General features: G+C 47.8%; 1 protein-coding gene across 1 annotated transcript in view; it reads right to left on the bottom strand.

Moving 5' to 3' along the window:
- Window positions 1-12,510, bottom strand: part of FHAD1 (forkhead associated phosphopeptide binding domain 1) — a 125,638-nt gene extending 113,128 nt beyond the window's left edge. Inside the window, exons 1-2 of the mRNA XM_045979202.1 lie at window positions 12,423-12,510; window positions 8,619-8,725 (exon numbers count right to left, since the gene is read on the bottom strand). Coding sequence (XP_045835158.1) covers window positions 8,619-8,711 — 93 coding nt within the window. The 5' untranslated portion in view covers window positions 8,712-8,725; window positions 12,423-12,510. The remainder of the gene's footprint in view (window positions 1-8,618; window positions 8,726-12,422) is intronic.
- Between the last annotated feature and the right edge of the window lie 11,337 nt (window positions 12,511-23,847).

The raw sequence follows: 23,847 nt of genomic DNA on the forward strand, positions 1-23,847 counted from the left end.
CAGTCTGTAACCGCACGGGCTAAGTTCCACCAATCACCAGAATCAGCCTGGAAGCCGACTGTCCTTGGAGACTCTGTCAGAGCCCAGGCCCACCAGCACCTTGATTTTGGCCTCATGTGACCTGGGGCAGAGAAACCAGCTGAGTCCACCCTGACTTCTGACGTAGAGAACGGTGACGTCATCCCTTTGTGTTGTTGTAAGTGGAACACAAATTCAAGAGCCAATGTTTACTGTGGTAGGAAAGCACCAGGCACTGGTCTGAGCACGTCCCACTAATTCAGTCTCATAACGGGGTCACTGTAACTGTCCCCGCAGCACTGACATAGACACCACAGTGGGGGACAGCTGCACAACTTGCCTGAGACCCCACAGGCCACCAGGGAGCAGGGCTCTGAACCAGCCACCTGGGGTCAAGGTCATGCCCTTGACTGCCCCACTCTGGAGCCTCTCTGCCTGCTCCTCTCTCACCCAAATAACAAAGACCATCAGTTCCTCCCCAGCTTTAAAACCCTTTTCCAGGGCATTGGGTGGGGCAGTGGGGGAGGGGCAGAGGTTCCTCTTCAAATGCTTAGCTTGGCTTCCATTTTACACATTGCCAACAACATGCCATTTTGTCCTTTTCTCCCAGGGCCAAATTATTCACCAAACATCTCCGGACCTTTGCACGTGCTGTTTCAACACCTGGGGTGTCCTTTCCTGCTTGCTCTGCCTGGAAAATCCACAGGCTTCTCTTTTAAAGGGGCAGCTCAAGTGTGGTCTTCTCGGAGGTGCTCCCTCACCCCCAGACGGGATCCTTGTGGGGCCTCAACTTACAGCCCCAACGCTCCTCTAGGCTGAAAAAAGCACTGGGTCCACATTCCCTCCCCACACAAATCCCCCACTAGATGGTGCCGCCCCAGCCAGTTGTGGGAATGGGGATCCCAAGAAAATTCTACCATCCTCACTTTGGATCTCACACTGCCGAATTTCCCTAGCTCAGTGAGCTATTTTAATATTCCCGTGAACTCACAAGGAATTTCAGATATTTAGATTTTATTTTTTTTAAAGATTTTATTTATTTATTTGACACAGCGAGAGAGGGGACAGAAGTAGGGGAGTGGGAGAGGGAGAAGCAGGCTCCCTGCTGAGCAGGTGTGGGGCTCCATCCCAGGACCCTGGGATCATGACCTGAGCCAAAGGCAGATGCTTAACAACTGAGCCACTCAGGCACCCCCAGATACTTAGATTTTAGATGCTCCCAGCTAAATTCACACCCGAGGAATGAGACGTCTCTTTCTCTAGAAGCCCTGAGCCAGACGGCCTGAATCTGAAACTCAGCCCCACTTCCCCTGACCGGCTGTGTGGTTTGGGGAAAGTTCCTTAACCTCCTGCAGCAACTGATGAGCCTACTCGATGATAATAATGATAATAACAGTTCCTACCCCACAGGGATCTTCTTCTTCTTCTTCTTCTTTTTTTTTTTTGAGGATGTATTTTTGTAAACACACATACAGTTCACAGAATATATAGGAAGCCACGTGAGGTGCGGTAAATAGTCGAGAAATGCACGCTCTGGCTGTTGGCGTTATTGATCTATTGGAGAGATTACGATCTCCCACCTCACTTCCGTTAGAATGGCTACGGTCAAAAAACCGGGTTAAAACCAATGTTGGTGGGGGTGTGGGGACAGAGGAGTCCTTGCATCCCGTTGGTGGGAATGTAAAATGGCGCAGCAGATGAGAACAATGGGTATGGCGGTTCCTGGAAAAACTAAGGATCAAATTATCATATGACCCGGCGAGCCCACTTTTGGGTACACATCCAAAGGAACGGAAAGCAAGGGCTGGAAGAGGTATTTGCAGGCCTGGGTTCACGGCATTACTGACAATAGCCACAAGGTGGAAACCACCCAGGGTCCACAGACAGGCGTGCGGATGCGTAACAGGTGCCGAAGACGCACAGTGGAAATCCCAACAACGGACGAACCTCGAGGACATGATGCTGAGTGAAGTCAGTGTTGGACAAACACTGCGTGATTCTACTTACAGGAGGTACCTAGAGGAGTCAAATTCATAGAGACAGAAGACGGAAGGGTGGGGGGCAGGGGCTGGCGGAGGGGCACCGGGGATGGTTGTCGAGTGGGTACAGGGGCTTTGTAGGACGAAGGGCTCTGGGGAGGGAGGTGGTGATGGCTGCCCAAGGTGACGGTATTGAATGATGCCACTGACCTGTACACCGAAGAATGGTTAAGATGGAAAATGTGTTCTGTGTATTTTACCGTCTTAAGAAAAAAAGCAAGTAACACGGGATCAGCCACTTTCTATAAATTCCCCCCACCCCCCGTTGGAAGTTCTCCACCTGCTGGAGGGAAAGTAGGCTCATCAGTTGCTGCAGGAGGGGGACAGTGGGGTGGCTCAGTGGGTTAAGCATCTGCCTTTGGCTCAGGTCATGATCCTGGGGTCCTGGGATCGAGCCCCACATCGGGCTTCCTGCTCAGCGGGGAGCCTGCTTCTCCCTCTGCCTGCCGCTCCCCCTGCTTATGCTCCATCTCTCTGACAAATAAATAAAATCTTAAAAAAGAATTTAAAGTTGCTGCGGTAGGAAGTGACCAATGAGATCAGCCCTGAGTTCCAGCTACCAGTTCTCGAAAAGGCAAAGAGGAAAGTTCCCCTGGGACTCAGGAGACCAGGTAGGTGAATCCTGGAGCAGCAGAGCAAAGGGAGGAGCCAGTGGGAGCACAACTCAGGTGAAGAGGGAATGAGAACAGCAGATGGACGGGCAGTGACTGCCCTGCCTCCAGGCCCCGGTCTTCCTGTACCCAGATGTACCCACACGTCTATGAAGTGATGAAAATAACGGGACAATCACGGCAGCCTTGTTTAATAATGATAAACAAGACAATGGCATGGGCTCTGATGGGTCTTTTCTAAGTGACAGCTCAGAACCGGCAGGTGCCAGGCAAAGGGACAAGAGTCATCTGGCTGTATGGGTGCTGGTGTGTCTGCTGGGCCAGTCTTGTTCCACGACCCTCAGATCCCACCTGAGAAGCGACTGCCACGCGCTAGACTGTTCTAGCCAGAAAGCAGCCAGCTGGTAAGGGCGTTGTGTGCCCAGGCCAGATAAGCAGGTCATTTTTATCCTTCGTCCCCACCACAGCGCTGTGCTGACTTGGGCTGTCCTGTAGCTCAGTCTTCCAGGGGATTTGGAAACCCTCGAAGGGTCTGAGAGGTTTCCAGATCTCTCCAGTGTGGCCCAGTTGAGTTCTTGGGGAGGGGCGAGGGCGTCAGCTCTCCACTGTGGAACTCTCGCTTCTCTTTCACTCAAAACAGAGTCTATTGAAATATATGCACCGCCCCCCCCACCCCCGAAAGGGGCTCCCACAACATCAGGAGGGAAGAAACATGGGTGGTCAAGAAGAGGGAGGAAGGGTCCTCAAGGCATCGTCCTGGAAGCATCTCCATGGGACCCTGGTCCCCACCTGCGCATAAGGAGCGAGATTCCTGTTCCCTACCCAGAACCCACTGGGTCAGAATGTCTAGGGGTTCACGTTTAACAAACACTCTGATACAGATGGAAAATTCTACAATCATTGGCTTGTAGTATTTCTTCATTCTGGAAGAACTGAGCCCCTTTCTCAGTGGGGTTGAAATAACAGCCACATCTAACTCTAAAAATTACAGTTCACAAGCCACAACTGATCATACAAGTTAAAATTCACAAGGTTTATGTCTTAGATGAGCAAGGCTGGGGCATTCAAGCTGTGGAAAATGGGAGAGGGGAGATTCTGAACAGAACTCTTCTTAAAAAAAAATTAAATTTATTTATTTGAGAGGGAGACAGAGATAGCAAAAGAGAGCACAAATGGGGAGGTGAGGAAGAAGCAGGCTCCCCGCTGAGCAGGGAGCCCCACACGGGGCTCAGTCCCAGGACCCTGAAATCGTGACCTGAGCTGAAGGCAGACGCTTACCTGACTGAGCCACCCAGGTGCCCCTGAACAGAGGTCCTGATTGCGAGTCTACAAGAGACAGCCAGAATGGTCATTTCAAAATCAAAAGGCATGTCTCCTCCCTTGCTTAAAATTCCTCAGTTTCTTCCCATGCCCTTCAGATATGGTGACCGAAGGAGGCCTACTCATCTCTTAAGTTCTCTCCCTTACCACTCTTCTGGACACATCTGTTTTTCTCTCAGGCCCTTGGGCTCATAATATGCTTTTCCACCCCAGGGTCTTTGCACATGCCATTCCCCTTTCCTCCTGTCTTGTTAAATCTCCCTTATCCTCTATATTCCTTTCCTTTAGAGCTCCAACATGAAGAGAACCATACATGTCTTCGTGGGATTCTTTGACTTACGTGTCTCTCTCCTGGCAGCTTTCTGACTACAGGGACCATGACTTATTCTACCATTGCATTATCCCCAGGCTTGCCTCAGTGCTGAGGTTCCAGATAAATATTTGTGGAAGGAATGAGTGATAAAAACTGTGAAAGCTAGCCTGGCGAAAACAGGCTTCCATTTGCCGTGAGAGAAGCAAACTCCTTACAGGATAGAGAAAGAAATCTGCAGGGCAAACCCCTGCAAAATCAATATTGATTTTTCCCTGAGCCCAGTGATTACGAGGGACTTTGTTTTCTTCCTTATACTGTACTTTCTCCCATTTTTTAAAAAGAAGCATGTGATGACCTTCCATTATCGGAAAAAGTGAACAGTGTCAAAATCTGATGACATCAACAATCAGAACAATCCATCCGCCTTGCCAGTGAGTGTGAATCTCCGGAAATAAGACTGTCTCTTCTTTAGGATTTACTTGGGTAAATGAAACAATCCTTTTTATTTGCTAGACATAACTGCTGGGTAACTTTGAAGATGACTTTTTATTAATATGTATTTCTGAACTTTATTTAGTGAAATGACCTCCCGTGGTACAAATAACATAAACTATAAATTGGCTGTTGAATTAGTCCTCAGCGTGCCTCATAGCTAATCAAGGGGGATTCCTCTCATCAGAAAAGCCCAAGGAAGTCAGCAGAGAAGCAATTTTCACCTTGTCTTGTTTTACAGAACTAGAAAATGTTGACACATCCACAAGTTTCAATTTTTCAAAATGGGCCTGCGTCCCCGCAACCCTTTTTAAGCAAATCTCCACTCCCAAATCCATTTAAGCTTTGGGAAGAGGATTTGTCTAAGAGAAGACAGAAGCACCCATCAAAAGTCTGTTCACAAAACATTTGGCAATTCACCTGTCATCCGTCCTCTAGGGAGCCAATGTGAGCTTGTGCTTCTGGAAACACAGCCGATTGCTTCATAAATCAATGTGACTGTGGCTGGCGGGGGTGACTTACTTCTTAAACCAAGTCTGAGGAGCAGTAGGCAGTCAATTATTTTTATACAGTGAATGCAACTCGATTTCCGTCTATATAAAAATTGTCCTCATCAGTTCCTTTTTTCCAAACAGCTTGTTAATATCTGTGGTTCCCATTTTAATCCTGTGCGTACTTAAGGATTCTTCCCAATCTCTGTTTCATGAGCCCCTGTTAACAATCATGGTGTCATTACTTAGAATCCTGTGCCAGGCACTTTGTATACCTTTCTCACTTAAGCCTTACAACAACCCTCTGAGGTCAGTGGCTTAGAGACAGGGAACATGAGCTCAGAGAAATCAAGGAATTTGCTTGGAGTCACACAGCCAGCCGGTGACCTAATGAGATTCGAACCCAGGTCTGTCCCTCTCCGAAGCCTACAGTTTTCTAATGTCATACTCAAGTTTGAAACACAGATCTCTGTTTCTACTTTGGCCAGCCATGAAGAAGGCTACCTAAAACCTGTCCCTGGCTGTGATAAAGAAGAATATCCAATTCTTTTTCTTTTCCCCCACTTTGTGCACTGAACAGAGATTTCTGTGTCCTTCCTTGTAGGGAGGCCACACCATGGATAAGAACCTGAAGGGCTGGTCCACTGGGTTATTTTCAAATTTGAGAGTTTCTGATAAACTCAGAAAATTAGGAATAAGCAATTAATACTGGTTTATACTGCTTTGATCACTGCAGAGCACTGGATGTTCCAGCTAGTGCATTACAGCAAGAAAAAGGAAATTAAGGGTATTAAGATCTCCTTTTCTGGGGCGCCTGGGTGGCTCAGTGGGTTAAGGCCTCTGCCTTTGGCTCAGGTCATAATCTCAGGGTCCTGGGAATCGAGCCCCACATTAGGCTCTCTGCTCAGCAGGGAGTCTGCTTCCTCCTCTCTCTCTGCCTGCCTCTCTGCCTAATTGTGATCTCTGTCAAATAAATAAAATCTTAAAAAAAAATCTCCTTTTCTGAAAGGAGAAATACAAGTTTTTATTTGCAGATGGCATGATTGTTTATGTGTAAAATCCTAATAACCTATAAAAGCTTTCTGGGGCACCTGGGTGGCTCAGTCAGTTAAGCATCTGCCTCTGGCTCAGATCATGATCCTAGGGTCCTGGGACTGAGCCCCACATCAGGCTCCCTGCTGGGGGAGGGCCTGCTTCTCCCTCCTTCTCCCTCCACAGTTCCCCTTGTTTGTGCACTCTAAGCTCTGTCAAATGAATGAATAAAATCTTAAAAACAAAACAAAAAAACAAAAAAAATTCTAGAAAGTTTAGTTATGGTTGCAAGATAGCACATAAGCATACAAAAATCAACTGTATTTCTAGATACTGTCAATGAACATGTGGACACTAAATTAAAAATATAATACCATTTACAATCATTAAAAAAGATGAATACTTAGGTGTATATTTAACAAAATATGCACAGAGCTGGTATGCTAAAAACTACAGAACATTTATTAAAGAATTCAAAGACTCCCCTAAATAGAAGGAGAGACATACCATGTTCATGGATTGGAAGCCAACAGAGTAAAGATATCAGTTCTTCTCACACCGATACATTGGCTTAAATATAATTCCTGTCAAAATTCCAGCAAGATATTTTGTATATATAGACAGGTTTATACTAAAATTCACGTGGAAAGGCAAAAGAACTAAAATAGGTAAAAAGAAAAAAAAATTTTTAAGAAGGATAAAATGAAAGGAATCACTCTTTTTGTGTGAAGACTCACATAACTACTGTCATCAAGACTGTGTTGTATAGGTAGAGGGAGAGACACATAGATCAATGAAACATATAGGAAACTCAGAAATAGCTCCCACACAAGTATGCCTAAATGTTTTTGACAAAGCTCCAAAAGCAATCAGTGGAGAAAGGACAGTCTTTTCAACCAATGGTGCTGGGACACCTATACATCCACATGCAATAAAAAAGAACCTTGACTTAAATCTCATGTCATATATAAAAATGAACTCAAAATGGTTCACAGATTTAAACACAAAACCTAGAAAACTTTTAGAAGAAAACATATGAGAAACCCCTTGGATCAAGGACTCGGTGATGTATTCTCGGACAGGACATGAAAAGCACGATTCATGAAAGAAAAAAATGATCAACTGAAGTTAACCAAAATCTAAAACTTCTGCCCTGTGAAATATTCTGTTAAGAGAATGAAAAGATAAGCGATCATCCAGGAGGAATGATCTGCAAGCTCTGTATGTGAAAAGGGACACATATCTAAAATATTTTTTAAAAAACTCTCAAAACTCAGTAGTGAAAAACCAAACAATGTGATTAGAAAATGGGCAAAAGACATGAAGGGACATTTCACCAAAGAGGATGTGCACACAGCCGATAAGCCCCTGAAAAGATATACAACATCACTAGCTATGGGAGAAATGCAAATGAAGACCATGAAGAGGCACCATGACACACCAGAACAGCTAAAATAAAAAAACAGCGATAATACCAGTTGCTGGTGAAGATGCAGAGAAACCGTGTCCCATACATTTGCTGGTGGGGATGTTAAATGGTACAGCTACCCTGGACAACAGGCTGGCATGTTTCTTTAGAAACCATACACTTCCCCTCTGATCCAGAAATCACACTCCTGAACATTTATCCCAGAGGAATAAAAACTTGCATTTACACAGAAACCTGCGCTCAAATGTTCATAAGTAGATTTATCTGTTAGAACCTCAGGTTAGAAACAATCAAAATGTCCTCTAATATGTGAATGGTTAAACAAACAATGTTACATCTACACCATGGAAATATTACTCCCCAACAAAAAAGAAACAGGCCAAAAACCTAAATGGATCTCGAGGACGTTATGTTGAGTGAGAAAAAAAAAAAAAAAACAACCTCAAAAGGTCGCATGTGGTATAATACCATTTATATAACATTCTCAAAATGTGATACAAGTCACAACAGTTTCCAAAAGCCTCTGGAAAGGGCGGGAGGCCATTGCTCAAGCTGAGTACTTCAGGTGGCCCTTGGTGAAGGTCAAAGCATCAGCATCATGGCCCCATTTGGCTGGGGGGAGGGGATGACAGGTAGGGCATCTGTACTCATGATCAGCAAAGGACAGAGGGCACATCACCCTTAATCTCATATTCATTTTCACTACACACGCTGGGGAGAACCAGTACATTCCGCAGGTGGTTATAGGTCTCACGTGGAGGGAAGATGTGGCTGTGAGCTAGAGGGTGGGCTTTTAAAGAGACTCAAGTCCACAGAACAGCAGGGGTGTGTGGAGGGGGTGAGATGATGAGACTGCGCGGGACCAGTCCTTACCTCTAAAACAAGGTCTGAGTCTTCATGCCTTCCAACAGTAGTGCTTTTATTCAGGACAAAAAAGCCTTCTGCGCTCTTTAGGTAGGCTTTCATACTCTCTGCTTTCCCTAGAGAAGGTTTGTGGGAAAAAAACGTTGTTAGGAAAATGCGATCTTCTGATTGTTCAGCATCACATTTAGAACGGATGGAATGCACCATCATGTTTAAAGGAGAAATCAGCAGAGGTTGGAGTGGATAGATGGACTTTACAGGGTGATCACAATTTCTGCAGATTTTTAAGACTATCTTTTTAAACAGTGACATCTAGTGCAGATGAGCTTGGTCCTGATCATCACAGAGAAGACATCTTTTACACAACTCAGAGCCCAAACCACCAGTAGCTGAAACCACCCAACGATGACCCTGAATTCCACGGATAATCGCTGTCCGCCTCCCATGAAGCTCAGTACAAGGTTAGTTATCTGACACAGCGAGTATTCTGTCCCATACTCCTAACCCACCGCACACTAGCTCTGGGACTTTGGGTGTGTTACTTCTTCTTTCTCTGTGCCTCAGTTTTCTCATCTGTAAAATGGGGTTAAAAATACTCTGCACCCCAAAGGGTTCTGTGAGGATGGAATACAATCATATGTGTGAAGCATTTAGAGTGGTGACCGCCATGCACTGACCACACATTTGTCCCATTATTATTATTATTGTTATAATTATTATTACGAATCTTGGGCTTATCAAACTCGGACCCAAGGAAGTCTAAGCCTTCTACAAAGCTTCTGAAACTGCTGAGTCAGTCATTGAGGGAATGGACTTTAAAGGACACTTTCTTTGTAAATCACTCCATTTCTTCATATAATTAAGGGAAAAAGGGCAACCTTGCAAGGCAAACTATCAAGACTCAAGCTTGGACGTACGATCAGGACCCTGCCCATTTTTTCACCCAACATTTTTTTTTATGACAATGTCAGATACACAGGAAAGTCCAAAGAAGTAGACGGTGAACTCCTTTATAACCACCACGTAGATCCGACAATTGACATTTTGTTCGGTTTGCTGTATCACACATCCCTCCGTCTACCCATGCACCCATCCATTTTGTAGTTTGATGCATTCCAAAGTAAGTTCTATACTGGTTTTTTAAAATATAAAAATCTCAGGGACTTCAGTAGGTTCCAAAGTGTTGATAATTCATATGATGCCTGACTTCTGATTTGAGGTATCCATCCAGGTACACAGCAGGACAGCCTCCATCTCAACACGGTGTCCAAGAGCCAAAGCCTCTCTCTTTTCCTTTCAACAGAAAGGTCACTGAAATGTGAAGCTGTTGGAGTAGATAAAAACAAAGCCCATCTAGTTGTGGTCATAGAGGGTCTCGGATCTGATTCTGCTTTTCTTTTTCTTTTCTTTTTTTTTTTTTTTTAAGATTTTATTTATTTATTTGAGAGAGGGACACAGCGAGAGAGGGAACACAAGCAAGGGAAGTGGGAGAGGGAGAAGCAGGCTTCCCGCTGAGTAGGGAGCCCAAAGTGGGGCTCGATCCCAGGACCCTGGGAACATGACCTGAGCTGAAGGCAGATGCTTAACCACTGAGCCACCCAGGCATCCTGGTTCTGCTTTCCATCCGCATCTCCATCATCAGTGACTGAATCCCTCCTAAGTACCAGGCACTATGCTATTCTTTTGTACACATCGTTTCTTTTCCTCCTTGTGAGAGGAAAACTTACCTTACCTTGTGAGGTAAGTATTGGTACTGTCCCACTTTACAGATGGCAGACTGAGACTCAAGAGAGGTTAAGGACACACAGTAGCAAGGGTCAGGGAGACAGCTCTGAGCCTTTGCATGAAACTGCTACATGACTGGCCGACAGCTCAACCTCCCACATGTTCACTGCTGCTGGGTGGGGCAGAATGGGCTGGCGGCCGGGGAGGGGGGTTACGGGGGGCATTGCACTGTCTCTTGACCCTTGGACTTGTAAGAAAGTCCTTGACACCTGGATTCCATCCTCTGAAAGGAAGAAAAGACCCAGCCTGGGGGTAAGAGAAATAAAAACAAGCCAGATAGTGTATTTTATACTTGTAAACTCTGAGAGCTATGGATACGTCACAAATTTGTTTTCCTGTAATGAGAAATACATTTTATTAAGTTCGTGTCATTCACAGAAAGGGAGAGACGTTTCCTCTTCCCAAAGAACCATCCTTTATTGCTGTCAAATCACTTCAGTTACTCACTTCAATGGCAGAGGACCATGTTATCAGGCAACACATTCAAGCCTGATTAATCTGGAATGCAAACTTGGGAGAAATGTCTCTTCTGCAGGAAAACCACAGGAAACGCCACTAAACGAAACCCCAGAACTTGGATCATGTGCATGCTTGACTTTTAGCTCTCCCCCCAAGATGTTCCCAAGGCTGATGCCTTCTCTCTGCTCAGATGTCCCCCTGTGTGGCAACCGCCCAACCCCCCTAGCTAAAGGCACCCTTTAGTCACTATTGGCATATGCCATCTGCTGTGTGTCCTTCCTTGTGCTCATCAGTCTCTGACATTTTCTGGTTCCTCTGTTTAGTTGTGTTTGCTGTTTGTTTTCTTTTCACTGAAATATATGTTCCAGGAGAGCCAGAACTGTATTGTTTCTATTAAGAGACAATTCCTCATGGTTGCTTTGTGTTTGTACCCATTATGGAGTGAAAGCATCGGTGAATTTTGTCCCGTGTCTTCTGCGAGGCTCTGTAAGCTGGCCAGGCTCACTTCCTAGCTTGCAAGCAAGATAAAAGCTCAGACCCTTGGGGCGCCTGGGTGACTCAGTGGGTTAAAGCCTCTGCCTTTGGCTCAGGTTGTGATCTCTGTGTCCTGGGGTCGAGCCCCGCATTGAGCTCTCTGCTCGGCGGGGAGACTGCTTCCCTCTCACTCTCTGCCTGCTTCTCTCCCTACCTGTGATTCTCTCTCTGTCAAATAAATGAATAAATAATCTTAAAAAAAAAAAAAAAAGCTCAGACCCTTTGCGGTTCCTCACAGTTTTGTTCATCACCCCATCTCCAGCACCTGGAGCCTTGTCTGACACATAGTAGATGCTCAGTAAACATTTGCTGCATGAATGAAAATGCAAATGACCCGTCAAAGCAAATCTGTGCAGCCAGCTGGCTACGAATCTTCCCATTCAGTGCCTACCCTAGATATCCTTTTTGGAAACCCTAAATGCTACCTGGGGTTTTTGGGTTGCACAGTATCTCTCCATCTTAAACTTGCCCTGCACAATCCACTCCCCTGCCTGAAAACACTGTAGAAAGTAATTTGAATGTGTTAAGCTCTGGAAATTCGCTCTTATTGCCCTGAAGCACCAGGCCTAGTCAGAGCAAATCACCTGCCTACCCCCTGAGCACTTCGAAGGCTCAGAATTGGACTAGAGTAGTAGTATGTCTTTTCTGGGCTACAGGTCTTCAGTGGCGGGGGAGCTGCAGTTTCCTCAAGGAAGGTAAGGTCAAGTAAAGGGATCTCTGACCACTGGGTGGGTGTTGTCCCTAAACCAAGGCAACTGGAGGGCACCTCTCCTAATCCCAGCTGTGTACACCACTGGCCAAGGATGGTCCTGAAGCTCCTACACAAGCTACTTATGGAGGCGGGGCGGGGGCCTGCATTTTGGGGAGGACGAGCTGGTGTTGGAGCATCTCCTCTGGGGTGCTCCGGGAGACCCAAGCCTGGATCGGAGAGGAGTTCCCAGGTGCCGCGCCTCCCCTCCAAGGTCTTGACTTCGCAGGGCCGACCTGGTCCCGTCCCAGGTGTCCGTCCGCTACCTCCTTCCGTGCCGCACTCACCTGGCCGGAGGGAGAAGCCCACGCTCAGTCCCCCGCCGAAACCCCGGGCGGGCTCGGGAGGAGCCCGGCCAGCTCCCGGGCGAGGCCGCCTGGCCGCGCTCCCGCGGAGTCTCCAGCCGGCGGCCGGCACCGCGCGCCCGCCAGGCCTGTGTACGCGCGTCGTCATGGCAACGCCGCCAGGCCGGTGAGGGGCGTGGCCTGCGCGGCGTGGCGGGCGTGGGGGGAGGTGGACGCGGTGGGGGACAGGGGCGGGGGCGGTGTGCCAGACACGCCCCCGAGAATCACAGCGCCCCCTGCCGCGCGCCCTGCAGCCTCTCCCGCAGGCCCATTTCACAGATGCGGAAACGGAGGCTCAGAGGGCCCAGAAACAGCCCGCGGTTTTCCAGCAAGGAAGGAGCAGACTCGAGAGTCTTTCCTTCCTACTCTCCTTTGCTCTAGGCTGCGTGCGTGGAGGAGGGGTGGGATGGTGATGGCGCTGAACCAGGAGAAGCTTAGAGGTTAGAACCCCCTGCCCCGCCGGAATCGCTACCCCTCTCTGTTGCAGCAAATAGAGTAAGCTGGGATGGGGGGGGGGCAGCACTTCTGGGGGTGGGGCTGGGAGAGGATGGGGTGGAAAAATTTTGAAAGAATGAGGAGTTTTTTTCATGCGCTGGGGAAAGAATCCTTCCAGCCACCCTCCCGCCCCCCACGATTCTTGTTCTTCCTTGTCAAAACTGACGTTTATCCGGCCATTTGTTTTTTGGTTTTGTTTGTTTGTTTTCCCTATCTCTACAAGCATCTGAGTCCCCAGAATTGACCCTCATGGGCCTTGTCCTTGGAACCCCCACCATGGGCACAGGACTGGAGGAGGGGCTGTGTGGAGAAAATATGCAAATCTCAGCCATCTCCCACCACGCCCATGGCACCTTCTACCTGCGAGCACAACAGCCCAGCTGGGTACTTACCTAGAGAATGCTTCCCTTCCCTGGCAGATGATGGCCAGCAAGGTCAGTGGGTTAAGCCGCTGCCTTCGGCTCAGGTCATGATCTCAGGGTCCTGGGATCGAGTCCCGCATCGGGCTCTCTGCTCAGCAGGGAGCCTGCTTCCCTCCCTCTCTCTCTCTCTGCCTGCCTCTCTATCTGCTTGTGATCTCTCTCTGTCAAATAAATAAATAAAATCTTTAAAAAAAAACAAAACAAAACTCAAAAACATTTAAGAAAGATGAAATGTGGCAGAGTCTACCCTAGTCAATTAGAACAAGATCTAAGGGAGATCTCGTGGGAATGGACATAGTGAAGGTGCTGAAACATGCCTAGAGGCTTTTTTTTTAGAAATGCAGATTCCCAGGCACAGACAGGGCTTCACACAGCATAGAAGGTTCTGCCTGGGGTTAGTGCCCCACAACCAGAAAGAACCGAGGCATAAAGTTAGGGATTGACCATAGAAACTGGGGCCTGAGTAATAATAGCGTCACAGGGACAGGGAGGGTTGGGCTAAACTTCCTAGTGCCTTCCTGCCTCAGGGCCTTTGCACCTACCATTTCCGCTCCCTAGAAAGCAGTTCCACCAGGGATCTCCTTCGCCTCCATTAGATTTTTACTTGAATACTGCCCTATTTCAAATTCTTTAAAAAAAAAACAACAACCAATATGTAAGGAAGAGCAACAAGAACAACAAAACAAAACAAAAATCTCCACGTCCTCTTGCTCTTCTTCTCATTTGACCGCTTATCATCTGACATCCGATTTGATTTATCTCATTCATCTGTCTCCCTGCCCCACCCTCCAGAGAAACCAACTCCAAGAGGGCAGGGAGTTTCTTTTCTGTTTCGTTCACTGCTGGATCGGGTACCTAGAACAGTGCCTGAGTGAATGAGTGTGGGGAAGGGGGGAGCCCCTGACTCTCACCCACAGCCTGGCTTCCTACCTTCTTGAGCTGCTGAGCTGATCTGTCCCGATCCCAGGACATGTTTTCTCTAGCCAGCTGCCCAGACCTGCCCAGACGCCCGATTTAGCCCCCTTCGTGTCCCCAGCATGAGTGCAGGATGTGAACTTGCTTACGGCCAGGCAGACCCTAACGGAAGCCAGGCTGGCCATGAAGCCGGAGCACCCCATGGCCCCAGATAGTCTTTGAGAGGTCCTATGTGGCCAAGTAGCCCATCCCGCTGAAGAATATGAAACCGAGAGCAAAGCTGGCATTCAGACCCACAGAGCAGAAATTCTGAAATCTTGATTGGATTCCCCTTCCCCCAAAGGCCACCGTTATCTCCAAGGGTGTGTACAGTCCCTGAAACACCATAACATGTAATCCATTTGAATTTCAAAAACAAAATTAAACACCCTAATAACGTATGGCTGTATGATTTCTTGGACTGAGAGAGAGGGCTGTAACTTGCAATTAAACCGTGATGGGGTGTGAAAAATACTGCCCCGAAGGAAAAAATAAAGGTTTCTAGATTATATGGGCTCCTTGGTGATACTTGTAATCAGTGTTCTCAGCTGGGGGTGGCTACCAAAGTCTTGTTGTGCCGTGACTCCCGTCAAAAGCGCTGGTGTGTGAACGACCTGGGTTTGAGTCCCGACTCTGTTGTTCCCCAGAGATATTTTGCCTGAAGCAAGTAGGGAAAGGGGCCAGGCCAAGAGAGGGCAGCTGGGGCCGGCCAGCAAACTCAGAGGGGCAGACACTGGGCTTCATTCCTGGGGAGGGGGGAGGGGCTCTGCCCCTCTAGAACCTTATTCTGTGTCAGCCACCTTCCCTGCGCTGTCCTTGATTGGGGAGAATGCATCCCCTGCTCCCCCTTCCCACCCTTCCCAGAGCTGCTTGTTCCTCCCAGTGCCTTTGCATTCCAAATTGAAATGAAGGTCGGGAGGCTTTCACAGCCTCTCTGGGGTGAGGGAGAGGCAGAGAAAGAACGAGAACAGGAGCAAGCGAGAGCCGGCAGGGAGCAGCCAAGCTGCTGAGTAGGATGACAGAGGGGAGAGCAGACGGCCCAGCCCACTGGAGGCTCCAAGGCCACGATAACTCGGCCTTCTCAAACAGACTCTGGTTGCTGGTTCAACGCCTTCCTTTCTCCTGCAAGTCGGTCTCCAGAGTCAGGCCCCTTGGTTCCTCCAGCTTTGCCACGGGAGTGGGTGTGGGCGCTGTTTGCACACGGCTAAGTGCACGGATCCTACCGTGGGTGTGTTCTTCCGATTCCTACTGTCCTCACTTCTGCCGCCTGTTGGTGGCAATGCCAAGGCCGGGATGCTGAGGATTCAGGGGCCGGTGAGTGTAAACTACAGAACGGTGCCCAGCCCAACAGCCCCGCTCTGTGAGTGTTTGCAATTACTAGTGTCCCTTTCCTTTGCTTGTTTTCGTTTCTGGATGGTATGGGAGGGCAGCCCGAGGTCACAGACACCCTGGGGAGAACTTTGATTGGCATCAAGACTCAGTCTCAACCCAGAGCAAAGGTGACCTCTGACCAGTGGCACGTGATCTTCCTCTTTGCCCTGGAACCTTTCTGGGTGTAGGTTTCAGACAAGGGCTGAGCTCCCTTCCCTGATGTCCCCCGCAGGGCTTCCTGAGAACCCACCTGGTCTCTCCGGGGTGGGACCTGCTGGGCAACTCCATAAATTCTACTTTCAGGCATCTGGACAAACAAACCTCTGCTGGGTTTTTGTTGTTGTTGTTGTTGGGTTTTTTTTGCAAGTAACAACCTTTATGAATGTGGTTCGCAAGACCAGGTAATACATACCTAAACTTGTGAGGTACCAGCCACTATGACATGCACAGTTTTATCAGTTCTTAGCCCATTTTACAGAAACGGGCACAGAAGAGTCAGGTGATAAGGTTACAAACCTTGTAACAGGTCAGACCAGGATTCAACTCCAGAATGCTGCACCTTTGGCAAACTGTTATCAAAAAAATAACACATTTTGAAATACTGAAAAGTGCACCAGTCATTAGCGTACACTAGAAGAATTCTTGCAAAGTGCATGCATTCACCTAACCAGAGCCCGGATCCACAAGCAGATTGCCAGCCCCCAACCCGGCCCCAGAAGCCTCCCTGTGCTCCCTTCTAGTCATTTCCTGCCCACCACCCTGACCTCCAATATCGTAGTTTAGTTCTGCTTGATTTTGAGCTTCATTTAAGTGGAAATATACAGATTCCATTTTCTGTCGGGCTTCTCTCACTTTCCATAGTGTTTGTGGGATTCGTCCTTGTTGTGTGATGTCACTGGCTCATTCATTTTCACTGCTCTACCGCATTCCACGGTGGTAGTTATCTAGTCTTTCATAACAAATTACGACAAAACAACACACCCTTATCATGTCATAATTTCTGTGGGTCAGGAATCCGACCACTGCTGGGGGTGGGCGGATTTCTGCTCAGGGGCTCTCACCGGCTGCACCAAAGAGTTGACCGAGGCCAGGGGTCTCATCTGAAACTGAGACAGGGAAGGATCCACTTTCAAGTTCAGGTGGTTGTTGGAAAGATTCAGGTCCTTGAGGATAGTTAGTTGAGGTCCTGAGGGCCTCACCTCCTTGTTGGCTGTTAGCTGGAGGCCCCCACTCTCTGTTTGCTGGATGGGCTTCTCCCTAGGGTGGCTTGGTTCGTGAAAGCCAGTGAGAGTCAATGGAGGGAGTGTCCTAGGGAGATGGGTGTTGCCGTCTCATGTAATGTAACCACAGAAATGACGTCCCATCACCTTCGCAGCCTTGTGCTAGTTAGAAATAAGGTACAGGTCCCACCTACGCTCAAGGGGAGGGGATTACCCAGAGGTGTGAACACCGGCGATAATTGGGGGTCATTGTATCTGTCTTCGGGGGATACTCCTCCTGGGTATACACCTAGGAGTAGAACGGCTGGGCCATGGAGAACCCAGATGTCCAACTGTAGGAGATTCTGCCAAACATTTCTCCAAAGGGCTGGTAACATCTACAGTCCTTGAGCGGTGTGGGAATGTTCCATCCAGATCACCTGCTTCTCAATACTATCGCTCCCTCCTTACAAAGGGGGTTTGACCCGGGGTTCCTCAGGACGGGAGGTCCTCAACTTGGCCCCAGATCAGAATCACCAAATTTGGGGGCCACATCTCCAGACTTCATCATTTGAGGGCTAGAATATGAACTGAAAGACACACTCCATGAGGCAGGAGGGATCCTTGTCCTCACTGGTCCATCCTTGGCGCCTACAGCAGCCCCTGTAAGTGGCGGCACTCAGTAACATTTTTTTAAAGATTTTATTTATTTATTTTAGAGAGAATGAGAGAGCATGTGCCATGCAGGCAGAGGGGCAAAGGGGGAGAGGGAGAGAATCTCAAGCAGGCTTCGTACTGAGCGTAGAGCCTGACATGGGGCTCGATCTCATGACCCTGAGAAACCAAGAGTCAGAGGCTTAACCGACTGCGCCACCCAGGAGCCTCTACATCTTTTTTTTTTTTTTTAATTAAATGAGCAAGTTCAGGCTCTGCTGTTGGCCTCAGAGAGGGTGTGAAACTCCTGAAATCAGGAGGAAACTTGGATGTATCGAAGCCCCGTGCGTTTTTCAGGGAAGAGGGCTCAGCGCCTTAACTAAATTCTCCTCTGGCAAAGACTAAGAGCCACCGTGATTGGATCCAGTCGGGCTCGGTTATCTGATCACAGTAAGAAACAGCTGGTCCTGGGGAAGGACAGAGCTTAGAAGAGAGGAGAGGGAGAGTGCTTGCTTGGATGGGGCATGAAGGGACACCTTGCCGCATTTGGACTTTTGACCCAGGGTGACTTTGGGTGTGGCTGGCCTAACAACTCCCCGGTCTCGTGGGGCCCTCCCTGTGTCTGCTTGTTGAACAGCGACTTCCAGAAGCCTCGATTTCCTTCTGCAGAAGCCGAGATGAGCCCCACCTTCTCAGAAAGCCTCTCGGTGTATCCAGTTTGAGATGATCTCATCATTTGTCACCCTCTGTCTTGTTTTCTGGAGGCTTCCCAGCATCTCGCTGCTGTCTGCATTCTTTCATCCTTTCAACAGGGCTCCTGTTTTCTGCTTTCGGTCATTCCCGTCACATGCTTTTTATCTTCCTTCCCGAGCAGATCATGCCCCTCTAAGACATTTCTTCTCGGGTTTCCTCTGAATCATTTCGTTTGGGCCAGATACGTCCAGTTTTCCCTCCTTCCTCCCGGCACTCGACATAGACCCTCTCTTTTCCCCAGAACAACCGTCCTTTCTTTCTGGTCCCTCACTTAGGTCCTCGTCTTTCACCATGTTTTCTGACTTCTCCTGTGAATGGATTGTTTTTTGAAATTCAAGTCTCAAGGATCATCCCTTCTAATCTGGGTCTAAATTTGGATCACCGTCAAGAGGCACCGGGGACAGGAATGTTGCTGGGTGGTTAGGCTCCTTGGCAGAAGGGCTGAGCACTGAAGGGGGTGTCAGAGGGACCTGGGCAGAGAGAGGGAGGTACATTCTTCTGCTATGGGGTGGGACCGGGGGGGGGGCCCTCAGGAAAGGCCCTTTTAAGAAAAAGGAAGCATTTCCCCCAAGTTTTGAAGGATGGGTAGGATTCTAGGCAGTAGAGCAGGGAGAGAAGGTTCTATGGAAGGAAGGGGCAGCGGGAACAGAGGCTAGAAGACCAGGAATAGGAGAGGCTAAGTATGATCCTGCAGAGTAAGAGGGAAGGCCAGATTCCGAGACTGGAAATGGAGACCCATGCCAGCCCTTACAGATGTTTGTTTGGCTTTCATAGTGTCTCAAAGACTTGTAAGTAGTTGCTGAAGGGTTTGGTCTCCTTTGTGGAGTGAGAGAGGAACTGAATCCAACTGGAGTCAGCATGAAGCCAAGTCACTGGTTACCACAGATGAAAAGCCTAGAGGAACAGCTGGGTGCCGGCCCAAGTGATGTCATCAAGCCCTGGCCTCTCTCTAGCTCTCTGCCATGCTTTTAGCCATGTGGATCCAAGCTCAGAGAGAATCCCTGTATCATGGGCACAAAAGGGCTGCCATAGCTCTGGCCCTTACATCTTCTCATGAATCCCACAGGGGATAAGGGAGAGTCTTTTCCCGAAGCTTCCCTCAAAGGCTTCACTGCTTCTTATTTCCTCTGATTGGGGAACAGACCCATTCCTGAGCCTGTTACTGAGGCCAAGGGACTGTTCTGCTCTGACTGGCTGAGGCTGGAGTCACATGCGTCTCCCTGCCTCCAGAGATGGAATCCACACCGTCTCTTAGAGAGTAGGCTGAGATGGGGGAGACATGTGGTCCCCAAAGGGGGATCATAACGCCATGCTGTTTTAGCAGAGAGGTCCCGAGTGATGAAAACTGCAGATATCTTTCACAGTGGCCCATGTGTATAGACCATTTTAATTTACATTCAAATCTGGATTAATGCGTTTTCTTGGAAAATGGGAACCTGGGCTGTATTCTTGCATGTAGATAGCAATCTGTGAGGGCTGAGGGGGCTGCCCTCTAGATACGGTCTGCGTTCTCCCTGCCCACTGCACTGCTCACTTTCCTCTGGCAGCGGGGAGCACTTTGGTTTTTATTCCCAGCATAATTTGATTCTGTAAATAAATCTGTTTCTCCTACCAGAATGGAAATGACCAAAGAACAGGGGTCAGATAGCGCTCCCCATGCCCCCATAAACTCCCGAGGACAAATGCCGACCGTTTTTGATAGTCTCATTCCTTGCTCAGGCATAAATAACCTCTTTGGAAAAAGATTTAGTACTTAATGATTTTAGAAGCTGCATCGGAGCATTCCAGGGTCTGAAGTCCTCGAAGGTGATGGATGGGTGGGTGTGTGTCTCCGGCCCACTCTGGCTCCCCCTGGCTTGTTTCTCAGATGTGGAGGGATTTGATTTTGATCTCATTTTGGATTGAACTTAACCTGTGGGGACCCTGAGGGGTCTGACTCTGGGCTGCTTTCCTTTAGGAGAGCTTTTTGTTGGTTTCAGCTGGAAGCCAGGAATGTTAACAAACTGTAACCACTTCCATTTACTTCCTTAGCTTGGAGTTTGAACGCCTGGAGTGGAAATGTGAACCCCGGCTGCATGTGGTTCCACATCCTCAGGGTCGCCGGTTGACAGTCATCTTTATTATCACTGGGGCCATGATTAAATCTTTTTCCCTCCAGACCCACACTGAAAACAGACAGATTGCCTCCTAGCCTCCCTTTTCTGGTAGTCCAGGAAAAAAAAAATTTTTTTTAAAGCCCTCCCTTTACCAGGATGTGTAACACCTTTGAGGGTGCTGGCTCGGTCTGGGCATCTGAGACTCGGCAAAGGTCCAAGTCTTACCCTCCCATTTCCAGCACCTGTTAACGTCCCCGTTTGGTACAGAGCTGTTAATTTATTTGTTTATGCTGTGCTTGTAGCTCGTTCTACCTGTGCCGAATGCTCGCATGTTCCTTTGGGGCTGCTTACGTTAAAAAAACTATTTTTATTATGGGACTTTTGAAACATACAGAAGAGTAGAGAAAGGCTACAATTCAATGAACTTCCAGTATCCATTATCTAGCTTCATTATTTTCCTAGTCTTCTCTCATTTTTTTTTCTGCCTTGATTTTTTTTTCCTGGATTAATTTAAAGCAGATCGTGTTTTGTTTTGTTTTTTTTTTTTTTAAAGATTTTATTTATTTATTTGACAGACAGAGATCCCAAGTAGGCAGAGAGAGAGGCAGAGAGAGAGGAAGGGAAGCAAGCTCTCTGCCGAGCAGAAAACCCAATGCGGGGCTCGATCCCAGGACCCTGGGATCATGACCCGAGCCGAAGTCAGAGGCTTTAACCCACTGAGCCACCCAGGCGCCCCAGCAGATCGTGTTTTTTCAGCCACGAATACTTCCTAACTGGAAGGGAGATTTCCACACCCCACCCTTTGCATTACCTGCCATCCTCCACCCCCACACATGATCACACTGAACAATAATTATAATAATTCCTGAATATCATCTAACACCAGTCCATGCTCAAATTTCCCTGATTCTCTCAAAGATACCTCTTCACAGCAGGTTTGTTAGAACAGGACATAGATAAGATCCTCACATCCCATTTGGTTGTTGTCTCTGAAATCCCTTTTATTCTGTAAAGGCAACCCCTCCTTCCACCCGCCCCCCACCCCCATTTTCTCAGCCACTGATTTATTGGAGAAACCAAGTCCTTTGTCCTGTAGAATGTCCACATCCCGGATGTGGCTGATTGCTTCCTCAGGGTTTCAGTTTACTTGTTCGCTCTTCTCCGTGTTTCCAGTGAACTGACAATTAGATCTCGAAGCCTGATTACATCCAAAGTCTTTTTGTTGCCAAGACCACTTCGTAGGTGGTACTGTGTTCTTTCTTCTCCGTCATGGGTACATAAATGTCTGTTCATCCCATTTTTTTTAATATTTTTTTTTTTTTTTTAATTTGAGAGAGAGAGAGAGCACAGAGGTAGAGAGGGGGGAAGAAGCAGACCCCCCCACAGAGCAGAGAGCCCCATGTGGGGCTCCATCCCAGGACCCCGAGATCATGACCTGAGCCAAGAGCAGATGTTTAACTGCCTGAGCCACCCAGGCCCCCTGCTCACCCCATTTTTCTTGAGCCAGAGATTGATCTATGGGACCAGGGCTGATAGACTGAGCCACCCGCCACAAAGTCCCCATCAGCTTTTTCTCTCCCAGTAATTTTTTATTTTCATTTTTAATTGTGGTAAAATGCACATAATATATAATGTACCATCCTAACCATTTTTTAAAAAGATTTTATTTATGTATTTGACAGACAGAGATCACAAGTAGGCAGAGAGGCAGGCAGAGAGAGAGAGAGGAAGGGAAGTAGGCTCCCTACGGAGCAGAGAGCCCAATGCGGGGCTCGATCCCAGGACTCTGGGATCTTGACCTGAGCGGAAGGCAGAGGCTTTAACCCACTGAGCCACCCAGGCGCCCCCATCCTAACCATTTTAAAATGTATAGTTCAGTAGTGGTAAGAATATTTACATTGCTGAGTAACTCATCTCCAAAACATTTTTGTCTTGTAAAACAGCACCTTCACACCCAATAAACCACAGCTCCGTATACCCCCTCAACCCCTGACAACCACCCATCTATTTTCTGTTTCTATGAATCTGACTAGGCAGGTGCCTCCTATAAGTGGGATCATGCAGGATCTGTCTTCTTTTTATGGCTGGCTTATTCCACGCAGCATCATGTCCTGAAGTTCATCTCGGTTATAGCAGGTGTCAGAATTATTTTCCTTCTTAATAATATTCCATTGTATGAGTAAGGGCCTATTTAGCCAGAGTGACTCCATCTCGGTTAAAAGCCATTTTATTGCAGTAAAACTTAAACCGATCCTCCCCCCCCCCCCCCCCCGCCGCCCCGAGAAACTTACTTAGAAGCAAGTCTGGGAAACCAGTAAAATACGGTCAGCCAGTTCCTAATAACAGAGCCCAGAATACAATGCCAGGTTGGCCAGTTCCTGATAACAGAGCCCAGAATACAAGGACAAGTCAGGCCAGGTGGAGACCGCCAATCAGTAAGAAACACACACTCTCTCTTCCTCTCTCCCTAACCACCAAAGAATGTAAACCCCGCCTTTTGGGTGCCAAACTTGAGCACCAGTTCTGACCAGAGTAATAGGTTAGGTCAAACAGCCACTATAGGGTAAATTGTAATTCCATTGGCCACCTGTGTGTGGCCTAACATGACTATACAATGTTACAATCTCATTGGCTGCCTATGTGTGGCCAGGCTTTTGCTCTATAAAAATTAGTCTTGTGAGGCTGAGAGGGCTCGCTCTCTTTGGAAGCGGCCCTGGCTGGTCAGTCTTATTTCTAATGCTTGGCATAGAATAAAGCTTTGCATAACTCAACTTTGTTTCATTCTCATTCCCCTGGCCAATCAGTCTGATTTCTAATGCTTGGTGTAGAAGAAAGCTTTAAATAACTTTCACCTTGTCTCAGTCTCGTTCCTTTGATAACGGACCCTAACAGTAGGTAGGTACCGCATTTTGTTTATCTGTTCATTTGTTGATGGACACTTGGGCTCATCAGCTTTTTAACTAAAAGTTGTAGCCTTTTTTGAGTATGGTTCTCGAGACCCACTCTTTCCTTCGGAGTTGCTAAGTTGCGATTTTTCTGATTGCTGTGCCTTAGGTAAGTGTTAGCTAGAATTCTTTGAGGAAGAAGGGTCTTCCTTCATCGACTATTTGTTCATGTTTATCATAAAATAGGGTTTGTTCAGGAGAGGCAGAATAAAGGATTGGTTTTTTTTTCTTCTATGTGTCAATATTCAAAGTAAGAAGCAACTGTCAAAGTGACTGATGGCTTTTTAAAAATATCATTAGGAAGCTTTGATTCAAAAATCTGAGCACCTGGGTGGCTCAGTCAGTTGGGCACCGGGTTCTTGATTTCGGCTCAGGTTATGATGTCACGGTCATGGGATTGAGCCCGGTGCGGGGCTCTGCGCTCAGTGGGGAGTCTGCTCGAGATTCTCTCACTTTGCTCCTCCCCCCATGCTCTCTCT

This window comes from Meles meles, chromosome 1 (genome assembly GCF_922984935.1).
Source record: "Meles meles chromosome 1, mMelMel3.1 paternal haplotype, whole genome shotgun sequence".
In the NCBI taxonomy this organism is placed as follows: domain Eukaryota; kingdom Metazoa; phylum Chordata; class Mammalia; order Carnivora; family Mustelidae; genus Meles; species Meles meles.